Source organism: Numida meleagris, chromosome Z (genome assembly GCF_002078875.1).
Source record: "Numida meleagris isolate 19003 breed g44 Domestic line chromosome Z, NumMel1.0, whole genome shotgun sequence".
Classification (NCBI taxonomy): domain Eukaryota; kingdom Metazoa; phylum Chordata; class Aves; order Galliformes; family Numididae; genus Numida; species Numida meleagris.
In genome coordinates, this window is record NC_034438.1 from 11,172,528 (window position 1) to 11,184,105 (window position 11,578).

General features: G+C 44.4%; 2 protein-coding genes across 5 annotated transcripts in view; one reads left to right on the forward strand and one right to left on the reverse strand.

Annotated features, from left to right (window-relative positions):
* Nucleotides 1-1,452, reverse strand: part of LMBRD2 (LMBR1 domain containing 2) — a 34,531-nt gene extending 33,079 nt beyond the window's left edge. The window contains exon 1 of one of the 3 annotated variants that reach the window (XM_021380085.1): nucleotides 1,383-1,452. The gene's annotated coding sequence lies outside the window, so the exon portion shown is untranslated. Of the gene's footprint in view, nucleotides 1-1,262 lie in introns of all 3 variants that reach the window. The other 2 variants (XM_021380082.1, XM_021380084.1) reach the window with 2 other exon arrangements.
* Nucleotides 19-11,578, forward strand: part of SKP2 (S-phase kinase associated protein 2) — a 12,610-nt gene continuing 1,050 nt past the window's right edge. Inside the window, exons 1-10 of one of the 2 annotated variants that reach the window (XM_021380087.1) lie at nucleotides 19-917; nucleotides 2,167-2,420; nucleotides 3,306-3,417; nucleotides 3,698-3,841; nucleotides 4,412-4,546; nucleotides 6,536-6,634; nucleotides 8,147-8,274; nucleotides 8,880-8,931; nucleotides 9,628-9,735; nucleotides 10,411-11,578. In XM_021380087.1, coding sequence (XP_021235762.1) covers nucleotides 2,264-2,420; nucleotides 3,306-3,417; nucleotides 3,698-3,841; nucleotides 4,412-4,546; nucleotides 6,536-6,634; nucleotides 8,147-8,274; nucleotides 8,880-8,931; nucleotides 9,628-9,735; nucleotides 10,411-10,621 — 1,146 coding nt within the window. In that variant the 5' untranslated portion in view covers nucleotides 19-917; nucleotides 2,167-2,263 and the 3' untranslated portion in view covers nucleotides 10,622-11,578. Of the gene's footprint in view, nucleotides 918-1,524; nucleotides 1,657-2,166; nucleotides 2,421-3,305; nucleotides 3,418-3,697; nucleotides 3,842-4,411; nucleotides 4,547-6,535; nucleotides 6,635-8,146; nucleotides 8,275-8,879; nucleotides 8,932-9,627; nucleotides 9,736-10,410 lie in introns of those variants that run through there. The other variant, XM_021380086.1, reaches the window with a different exon arrangement.

The following is an 11,578-nucleotide window of genomic DNA, read 5'->3' on the forward strand; positions in this document are numbered from 1 at the left end:
TGAAATGCACAGAACCACAGAATATCCCCAGTTAGAAAGGATCCATGAGGATCACTGAGGCCAACCCCTGGCTACACACACAACCACCCAAAAACCAGACCATATGTCTGAGAGTGCCATCCCAATGCTTCGTGAACTCTATCAAGCTTGGTGTCGTAACCCCTGCCTTGCAGAGCCTGTTCCTCTCCATGAAGAGAGCTTACAAGAGGGGGACCAACTTTTCACATGGTCTGATAATGACAGGACAAGGGGAAATGGCTATATAATAAAAGAGGGGAGATCTGGGTTAGATGTTAGGAGGAAATTCCTTGCTCAGAGTGCGGTGAGGCATTGGCACAGGCTGCCCAGAGAGCTGTGGTGCACTATCCCTGGAGGCACTCAAGGCCGAGCTGGATGGGGCCCTGGGCAGCCTGAGCTGGTAGGGGCAACCCAGGGGGGTTAGAATGGGGTGGGTTTTAACATCCCTTCCAACCCCTGCCACTCTATTATTCTATGATCACGTACGTAAACAAGATTTAAAACTGACTAAACATTCAATCCTTGCAAATAATACCCTGGAAATAGCATATCGGAGAGAACACCCTGCGTGGAGGCACTAAGATGTACGACATGAAAGCCGTGCAGCTGCAGGATGAACGCAGAACAGAAATTGCCCTGTGGGCTGCCTGGGGGAGGCTCACACCGAACAGGTGTCACTGAGGAGGTCTTCATGTGGTTACAGCCATAACGCTGCAGTAAGACAGGCAGACTGTTCGGAAAATTAAAACTGAAATGATAATTAAGCCTTATTTATCCCTCCGGTAGCAGCGCGGCTGCGCCCGGCCGGGCCCCATTTGCCACGCGTCGCGCTGCCGCGGGCACGGCCCTGTGCACAAAGGGCGGCTTTGAGGAGCGGGCAGCTAAGCGCAGAGCCGCAGGTACGGGGCTGGTTCCATGCAGTGCCGAAACACCAAGGGCCAAGCTGGGACAGCCCGGCGCGCGTGCCGGGGCCGCGGGGCTCGTTGCGGGGGCAGCGAGGTGCGCGCTACAACGCACTGCCCGGCGTCCTCGGGAAAAGATAAAACGACCGAAAAATGAGCTAAAAACCGAAAAACGAGCGTCAGATCCCCCGCTTCCTCAGCATCCCACTGCGCCCAGGCCTCGCTAGCCGCCCGCAGCCCAGGGACTGGAACCAGGGGCAGGCCCAGGCCGTCCGCACTGCCCGCCGTGCCCCCCCCCGGCCGTGACTCGGCGCTGCGGCCGCGTCCCGCGCCGCCCCTCACCGCGCTCAGCAGGCGCTCCCCCGCGGGGCACGGCCGTCCTCCATGCTCGCTGCCGCCGCTCTCCCCCCCCCCCCCCACGCGAGGCCTTAAATCGCCGGGCACACAGCGCTGCTCGGTTACTTCCGTGCCGCGGGGCCCGGCACCGTCGACATTCCCCCTTCGCCAACCGCTCGGCGTCGTCACCGCCTCCACCCGAGAGGCGGGCGCAGGGTGCGTCGCGGCGAACTACAACTCCCGGCAGCGCCCTCGGCGAGCGCCGAGCGCCTTCCGGTCGGCCGGGGCTGGCGGGTGCGCGGCGGGACGGCGCGGGGCTGGCGGGGCTGGCAGGCGCGCGGCTCGGCGGGCACTGCGCGGGGCCGGGGTCTCCCGCCGAGGCATCTGCCGCCATGCTCAGGTACGGGCGCCGCGTGGCGTAGCAGTCCTCACGAGGAGGCTGGGAATCGACGGGGATGAGGGATGGGGGGGGGAATGCGCGGGGCTTGGCGGGTACGGGAGCAGCGGGAGGGAGCGCGCGTGGTTCTGTGAGGATCGCTCAGCGCTGATGGCGTGGGGCAGCGCGGGCGCGTGGGTCGCTGAGGCGCGCGGCGCTCCCTCCCTCTGCCCGCGCGCTGCTGGCGCCCAACGGCCGCACGAGGCGGGATGGGCGCTGAGGGAGAGCTGAGGGGCCGCCCCGCTCCTCCGGGGAGCGGGGGACTGGGAGAAAAACTAAACTTCTTTAGTGGGGATTGTTGCCGTGTGTGGGGATTCGGGTTGTTAGCGAGACCTGCTCTCTGCCAGGGGGCACTCTGCCGCCTTTCTGTGCTCCGTGTCGGCCTTCAGGGAACGTGGCGGTGGCCTCGAGGACGTGGCGGTGGCCTCAAGAACGCGGGTTTGCCTCAATCTCAGAATCCCTCAATCCCTGCAGAAAACACCTCCAGGAGATCCCCTCCTCCGGCAGCAACGTCTCCACTAGCTTCAGCTGGGATTGGGACTCCAGCAAGACTTCCGAGTTCCTGTCGGGCATGGGGGTGTCGGTGCTGAGGAAGGACAGGCTGGGCAACGAGAACACCCCGCAGGAGCCGCTGCTGCCGGCCTGCACGCCCCACAAACGGCCGAAGGTGAAGGAGAAGGAGTTCGTCATCGTGCGCAGGCCTCGGCTGCTCCGAGAGGCAGAGCCAGGTACTGGCAGGCGGCTCTGCCTTTGCTTGCCCTGCTAAATGAATACGAACTATTGCTGCAGCAGTCCCCAACATAATTTTGAAACCCAGGGACTTGATTTTTTTTTATATAGAAATCTTAGAACTGAGAGACTCAGTCCTGCAGACCATGGGAATCCAGATGTGCATCTCTCACTTGAAGGGTGCCAGGGGGCAGTGACTCCGCTCCCACTGGGGTTTGGACTGTAATGGGTGCAAAGGGTCCCTATTGGAAAGCTGCAGGAAAGGTGCAGCAGAGGCTCTGGGCTGGAAGAGGGCTGGCAGGGGAAGAATTCTGTCGTCAGAGGGGTAGGAATACCCTCAGACACTTTTGCTTTTAAATGAATGAGCTCAGGGTCATAGGCAGCTGTTCTTGAGCTCCAACATCTAGAATTTTTTCATAGGCAGACAGCAGCACTGTGTAGGTGTGTATCTGTGAGAATTTGGGGTTGCACACATCCTTAAACAGTTCCTGGGGGATGTTTTGAAGAGCGGTTTTCAGTACCCACTTTTCTCTGTGTACTGTACAGATGTATACCTCCCCTTGGGCCGCTTCTGGAAGTGTAAGGTATGTGGCAAGGATGGGTATTTCAGCAGGGGAGAAAAGAGACAAGAAGTCCTGAGGTGTCCTTTTAGACATGTCTTTCCCTTCCTGCATTTGGGGAAGTGTACAAGCCTTAGAATACAAAGGAAATGCTAAGATGCTCTCATTTCCTGAAGTATACTTCTTAAAATGAAGAGATGAAAGAGTAGTGTATACAGTCCAGGGACAGAGAGTAGTGGTGCTTCTGGCAACCAAACTGAAAAAGGCATCGGCAGGCAAAAATGAGCCAGCTTTAACTAGAACATGTTCACTCTTTCCCTGAAGGTGTTTCTTGGGATGAACTTCCAGATGAACTGCTATTGGCAATCTTTGCATATTTGCCCCTAAACGACTTGTTGAAAGTTTCCATGATTTGCAAGAGGTGGCATCGTCTGTCGTAAGTGTTACTTCTCATCACTTATGCTAAGAAGAACTTTGCTTCCATAGATTGATAAATGATTTGGTTTTCAACTTGCATGTTCAAGTGTAATTCAATCTATTGTGTGTGTGAGTTGTAAGTATATATAATCTCAAAAGATGACTCAACTATTTTAGCATTATTAAATTGTATTAAGTGGCTTTTCTTCCTCTCAATCTTTAGTGAGTCTGAAAAGTTTCTATGGTTCTGTACATAGATATGACCTTTCCTTGCTAACGAGTAAAATTGTGCTCCTTAGGTTTGATGAATCTCTCTGGCAGACTCTTGATCTGACTTGTAGAAGTCTGCTGCCAGGAGTTATTGGACAATTGCTACCTGCAGGTGTAACTGTGTTCCGCTGCCCAAGATCTTGTATTGGGAATCCGCTGTTTAAAACCATGAAGTAAGGCTTTCACTGTGTACTGGGTCCTGAAACTGTCTCAAATCTTCAGTGTTTCTCTATTTTTTTTTTAACATCTTCACCTGTAGTAGTGTTTGTCTTCTCTGTGGATTGTGGAATAGCTGATCAGTGGTTAGGCATGCGTTGAAATAAGTTCTGTATTCATCAGTCAGTTATTAAGAAACAAGCTAATGTGATATTTGGAGGTACACTTCTAGTACCATCATGCTCTTGCAAGTTATTTCTTGTAGAACCAAGAACTGTCAGCCTTGACAGCATTTTTATATGTGAACTTTAAAAAACCTGTGTAACTCCAACAGGGTAGACTTGCAGCTGTTGTGATGAATCCTGTTAAGTACCTGAAAGATAAAAGTTGTGCAGTTCTGGCTGGTAGGTTATCAGTATGGCCAGCAAGCTTAATAATACGCACAGTGTGCAGCTGAAGTTCACAAATACAACTCCTCTCTGTAAGCCTTGCATACTTGTACAGTATTGGATATATTTGTGGTGTGTGGAATTTGTAGAGTTGCTTTTTGATGCAGTTCTATTAACCGTGCTTTCCTTATCTCTTAGACCTCTCAGAGTTCAACATATGGATTTGTCAAATTGCACAGTGTCTGTTGCAGATCTCCATAGTATTCTTTGTCGTTGTGAGAGACTGGAGAACCTCAGCTTGGAGGGACTAGTGCTTTCTGATGATATCATCAAGTGAGTGAGATGTTTGGGAATATTCTGTAAATAACTTCTGTTTAGTGCTGTTCTTTTGTGCAGGCTAGAGACAGAATGCAGTTGGAGTTGTCCCTTGTGGGAGTAGTTTGAAATGGCCAGTTCTAGGCACTTAATAGAGTTAGCTGGCAGGTTAGATGAGCTGCCTCTTTCATATCTGTCCAAGAGACCAGGTGGGGAAGAAACACTGCTCTGGAAGAGTTATTTGATTTTTTTTAATTTTTTTTTCTGGAATTTCTTAGAGTACTTGGAAACTAGATAAACTGCTCATCTCTGTAGGGGTTGTGTCACTTCGCTGTTCCTGCACATAAGCTGCAGACAGAGCTAGTTTTATTTTTCCAATTTCTGTGCTCCCAGGACATCTTTATGTTTAGCATACATATTCTTTCGTATTTTAAGGAGTTCCAGCAACTCTTCTACCAGGTGCTCTGTGTGCTTCTGCACCATTTCTCGTTTCTTTGTTGACATTCACTGAAAAAATGTATCCAAAAAATTAGACTCTATCAAGCATATGAACTGTTTTGTTGAACAGGAAGAACACTAATGGGTGCGCCATCAGCCTCCAGTTCAGTAACATCTGATGATTATGGAGGTGCTAGGAACCAGGTTAGATGGCCAGTGCTCTGGGTGACCTGCTTTCTGCTCTTGAGCTTCCTGATGCTTTTCTCATACCAGGAAAAAAGATTGCAAATAAACCAGTATTTGGCTTGTGATGCCAAATGAAAAACATCTGAAAATTGTGTACAAATAAGGCAACAGTTTTGAACTTAATTGCCCTGTGTACTTAATTTTTAATTGCCCTGTGAACTTAATTGCCCTGTGTAGGCCTTACGAGGAGTGGCTGAGGGAGCTGGGATTGTTCAGTCTGGAGAAGAGGAGGCTCAGGGGAGACCTCATCACTCTCTATAACTACCTGAAGGGAGGTTGTAGTGACCTGGGGGTCAGCCTCTTCTCTCTTGTAGCTAGTGACAGGACGAGGGGGAATGGCTTCAAGTTGCGCCAGGGGAGATTTAGGCTGGACGTTAGGAAATACTACTTTTCTGAAAGAGTGGTCAGGCGCTGGAGCGGGCTGCCCAGGGAGGTGGTGGAGTCACCGTCCCTGGAGATGTTCAAGAAACATTTAGATATAGCATTGGGAGGCATGGTTTAGTGGTGTTGTTGGTGGTAGGTGGATGGTTGGACTGGATGATCTTGTAGGTCTTTTCCAACCTAGCTAATTCTATGATTCTGTGATTCTCTGTGTACAAATATAGAGAGTGTAAGTGTTTTTCTAGGCTTTACCAACTGCATGGCTGCTCTAGTCTCACAAACAAATGCATTCAGGGGAATGCTGTTTGGAAATGTGGTCTTTTTTTTTTTCTTAACTAACCTCTGCCTTGCAGAGAAGTGACTTCCAAAATGAGATGATTGAATCATATAATCATTTGAGTTGGAAGGGACCTTTAGAGGTCATCTAGTTCAACTGCCCTGCAGTGAACTGGGAGATCCACAGCTAGACCAGTGTGCTCAGAGCCCTGTTCAGCCTGACCTCCTATGTCTGGAAGGTCGGGGCATCCACCATCTCTCTGGGCAACCTGTTCCAATGCTTCACTAGTAAGTGCCGTAGTGAGATTGCTTAGTCTTTTGTAGAGGTACAATGATCTTGAATAGGTCATGGTGTTTGTTTAATGAGATGTAACAGGAGAATGTGAAAAGGAATTATTTTCTGTCCAGCTTGTCTTATAAATATGCAAGCATGTCCAGAACATCATGTAAATAGACAACTGTCCTTCATCAGGTTTGCGGTGTTGCAGAAAAAAGTTGAGATCCTTAGTGGCTCTTTAAGTTGGTCAGTTTACTAAAGATGCAGTGCTGCACGTTTAACAAATAATTCTATGTCTGGAATCTTCACTTTTAAACATTATCATGTATCTTAGCAATGAAAGCAATGTTCCAACATTTTATCAGATTTCTTTTTTTTCTCTTCTGCAGGAGCATTGCTAAGAATCCCAATCTGATACGACTAAATCTCTGTGGGTGCTCAGGGTTTTCTGCAGAAGCCTTGGAGCTGATGTTAAGCAGATGTTCTATGTAAGACAAAAATAGTTTTTGCTATTTCTACTTACTGTTACTCCAGAGAGGAATTGTCCTTTTTATTTTTTGATAGGCATTCCAATTGTATTTGTCTGTTAATATGTTTCTTATGAGCGTGTTTGTGTTCTCAAATGCATAACTGTTGATTATTATGTGAATAATTATATAATTTCTTTCCATCAAGCTATTTTCTTCTTTAATAGCAAAGAAGTACTTCAGTAATTATTTGTGAGTTTTTTAAATCATCCTTAAAGGAAGTCCTGGTTGGTAAAAACACATCTACATCCATTTAATAATCTTGTACATTTGATTTTCTTAATGAAAGCAATATGTGATTCTCACGAAGTGTGAAAGTCTGAGAAAGATTCCATCTGAATGTGGAGTACAAGAGTTCACTATGCAGTCAGAGAACAGAATGAATGGCAGAAAACGTTATACCCTTCCATCCATGATAGAACAGTCCTTCAGTTTATGAAGCACTGTGTTCAGATTGACAGGTCCAGTGATTAAACCATCTGCTGTCAGAAGTCGCTGAATTGAGCTTCAGTAGATCTAGGATATACACCCTGATCTCTTAGCTGAATTCCTGTGAGATGTTGGACAATATACTTAATTTCGTTCTGCAAAATAATATTTTTAATCAAACTGCAGTAGACCAGTGGACAGACAAAACTTTAATCTTGTTCTGGTGCTCTTGGGTAGTTAATTCTTTCTGCTGCTTGGTCTGATTACTTGGATGCTGAGCTTCTTAGAGAAAGGCAGTCTGTACAATGCACAATGCATAAAGATCAGGTCTGCCATCTGCTTAAAAAACTGTTTATTTTTTAAATTTACATAATGATTGACAGCTAAAGGCTCTTGTCAGGCTGTTTACTGTGCCTTTGTCCTCTGGTTATGTCTCCAGCAGCCACACATAAAACAATACTATGACTGGTGATAGGCTACTGGCAGTTGAGCATGTAGTTGAGGTAAGGTCACAACCTGACCAGTGCATATATAAAACTATAAAGCGTTTTATGATAATAAAGTAAAATGGAGCACCTGACCAATGCTAATAAGTGATAGCAGTAGGTTTGTTTTTTTACCTTTCAGTGTGAAGATCTGGTCATGGGAACAGATTCACATCACCAACCAAATGCAAGATGAAAAGAAGTGTCTCCCCTTGACAGTTCAACTTCCTACAATGATCGTGAATCATTTTGGTTGAAAGTGATCTTGGGAAGTTGCCTTGACCCTTTGCCCACAGCATGTTCCAAATTCAGCACTGGTCGGGACTTTGTCTGGTTGGGTCTTGAAACCTCCACAGACAGATATCTGACAGCCTATCTAGGAAACCTGCTCCAGTGCTTAATTATTGTCATAGAGAAATTTGTATTAATTAATACAGGAACTTTAGAAGATGTACCACAGTTTGAGTTCTTATATATATCTAATACAGTTGATACTTCTAGGGCAAAAACTTCTATTTCAATTATTCTTCCAAACAGATCTTTCTTTGTGTGTGTGTAGGTTGGAAGAGCTGAACTTGTCCTGGTGTGACTTCACAGCCACTCATGTCAAAACAGCAGTCAATCACATTACTTCAAAAGTAACCCAACTAAACTTAAGTGGATACAGACAGAACCTACAAATATCAGGTAAATAACAGCTTGGCAAATCTTTATCCCACTGAGAAATAAAACACAGGCTTTATATTTTATTCTGAGTGGTGTCCACTATAAGTATTAGAGATACTGTGTGCTAAGACTGATTTTATGCTCTGTATAGCTTTATGTTTGCATTGTCAGAGAATCCTACTAATATTTTCAGCTTAGCCACGAGGAATGAGATAATTTGTCTTCTGAATTTAGGTAGAACTCATTCTGAATAGGTAGAACTCATTTCATCTTCACTTGAAAGGTACAGCTTGCACTTCTGAACTAAGTCTTGCAAGCAGGATAGACTGAGTGAATCTCATATTCAACTGCGAATCAGCCTTTCAGATAGTATGGGAGGGAGCTTAATTTTTGGAGCCTTAAGATAAGGCTTCTTCTGTTGAGGCTGCTGCAAATGTCATCCAAAAAAAGAATAGACATAATAACTACTAAAGTTCTACCCCAATGTGATATCCTACAGATACCAGGTAATTTGGAAGGCGAACAATCTCAACAATCAACATTAACTATTCACTTCCTAACAGTTGCATATATGAAAGCATGTATGTCTGTATAACTGAGATGGGCTGATTGTGACCTCTTTTCAGATGTTAAAACACTGGTGGAAAGATGTCCTTTCCTTGTCCACTTAGATCTAAGGTAAGAACTCCTGTGCAGGTAGTCCTTAAGTCCTTACGCTACAGGGGATTGGTAACGATACTGCTCTGCAGTAACCATATAGCAATAATTAATAGTTGAATAGGATTTCACAACCAAGAATTGCTTTCTAGGTTAAACTTAGAAAAATTTACTATCTGTTGTGACTTAATCTGGAGTAAGTAACTTAAAAATTTTTTACCTCAGTGTAAATAGTATGTACATAAAGGATTTGTTAACTAATAAAATGATAGTAATCATCAGGTAAAATAGAAGGATGCATTTAGACATGCAAAGCTTAGGAGCTTATAGTACCCTAGTGAGAGTTTATTCCAGCTTTCTTACTGTGTGGCGACAGAACTGTTTTGTTTTTATTTAAAAAAAAATAAAATTGGATTTTGACCTAGTCAGTTACAGTCTTTAAAATTTCAGTCTGTAAAGTAACTGCTTTTTCGTGGCATGACTTCTGCTGCAGAAAATCTACCTGCAGAGAATTTCTGCTTCATTTGCCCTTCAGTGAAAATCAAAATCTGACACACACATTAGAAATGGGTTACTTCTGTATCGAGCAAGAAGTACTCTAATGGTAGAAAAACAAGTTGATGCTTATTACACTTCTCAGCTTGAATTTCAGAGATATCAAATTTGCTTCTGTTTCATACTTAAAGGACAACTTCTAATCAATATGCTCTCATACAGCGACAGCGTGATGTTGAAGCCGGAGTGCTTCCAATATTTTCATCAACTCATCTTTCTGCAACATCTGTGTCTTAGCCGATGCTATCAAATATCACCTGCTGCCTTAGTGTAAGTAATCCCTAAATAGCTTTGGTTTTTCTAATTCAGAGAGGATAAATAATTTTAAACATGCTTTATTTTAGGCTTAAGAACTGCAAGTTTTGAAAAACTTACTGGTACAAACTAGGAGTAGAAGAATGTGATAACTAGATTCTGTACCTTTGAGAATACAGACTGGAACCAAAGGTGTCTGAGATAATGTTTCCATGGTATCAGTCTGTACTTGTGGAACTTGCTGCTCAGAATGTGCCTCATGTCTCCTTTTAAAGGCATTATTATTACCGTGAGGTTCCAGTCTTGTCAGTGACAGTATCAGTGTCAGCATTAAGCTTTTAATTATGCAGCAATGGATAATTTGCCTTCGGAAAAGTTAATGGAGTGGATAGTACTTGCTGACTAGTGTCAGAATCTGTATATTCCTTTCCTTTCTGTGCACCTGCGTCAGTTATTGGTTGGCACTGAAACACAGCTTAGAGTTACTTGCTTGAGGACATTTCTTTCTGCCTTTCTTTATTACAGCTATCCAGCTCTATCCTGTTCTGCGTCTGAAAGAGTATGTCAAGTACAAAATTGTTTGTAGCCTTTAGCCTAAAAAATTCAGTAGAAGCACATTTATCTAGTTCGGGTATAGACGCAAAAAATGCTTTCAGGTTAATGATTAACTTCTCACTGCTCTCTTTCTAGAGAACTTGGTGAAATTCCAACATTAAAGACTCTTCAGGTATTTGGAATAGTGACTGATAGCTCCCTACAGCTCCTCAAGGAGACTCTTCCTGACATGAAGATCAATTGTTCACATTTTACAACTATTGCAAGGCCAACTGTTGGCAGTAAAAAGAACCATGAAATTTGGGGTATCAAATGCAGGTTGTCACTGAGAAACCTTAGTGGCTAATGATCATGTATGATGGATGTTGTGGATGCACTGTATAGTGAAGCTCCTTGAGAAGCAGAATGTCAGAGCACATCCAATCACAGTTCTGTTTTTATAAAGTATTGTATCTTGGTCTTATGCCGTAATGTAGTTCTAGAAGTATGTTTATACTCTTAAAAAAAAGCTTTAGAAATCTGATGGATATGAAAGCAATTGTAGAAACTTTTAAAAAAATTTGTTTTAGGAAAGCTACTAAAAAAAAATTGTGAAACAATCACTGTAATGAAACTGTTTCAGCCTTTATTAAACTGCATCTGGTTCTGATGCAGCTATGGTTGTTCTTAGGTGTTGTAAAGGTGCTTTTGATTAACTCTTCTAGCTCTGCAACTCCTGGAAAGATCAGCAGAGGTGCTAGATGTCTTAGAATTCTGCTGGTCTGGAGTTTACAGAACTCAAATAATGCTATCAAAACTATTAAAATTATTAACTGAGTGATGTGTATGCTAAGATGAGAAGCTACCCCGTTTAGGAGAGGGACAGAGGAGTGAGTCTGAATTCACTTGAACGTGGGAATGGTAAGGGAGCAGTGGAAGGGAGGTCTACAGGAAAGCACTTAAGAGCTCCATATTGTAGAAGTAAGAAGCAGTACAAAGGAGTTGCTGTGAAGTTTTTCTTCAACAAGACTTCATGTTGCTTTTCCTTGCTTAAGTGAGCTTAAGTTAGGAATGTAATCTCAAAACTTCTTACATAGGGTCTTTGAGCTGCAGTTAGTATATTGGAAAAAATTTTTGCAGGAGCAAGCATCTTGGTTCTAGAACTCAGAGCAGCAAAACTGGGACTGCACTGTGAGAATTATGAGAGGAACTCCTTTGGTGCTATTAAGAGACATCCATTTCTCTTTTATTACAGCTTAAGTTTCTAGTATCATTTAACTTCCTGTATCTTTTAACACTAGCAGGAAAACCTAACATTGTCACA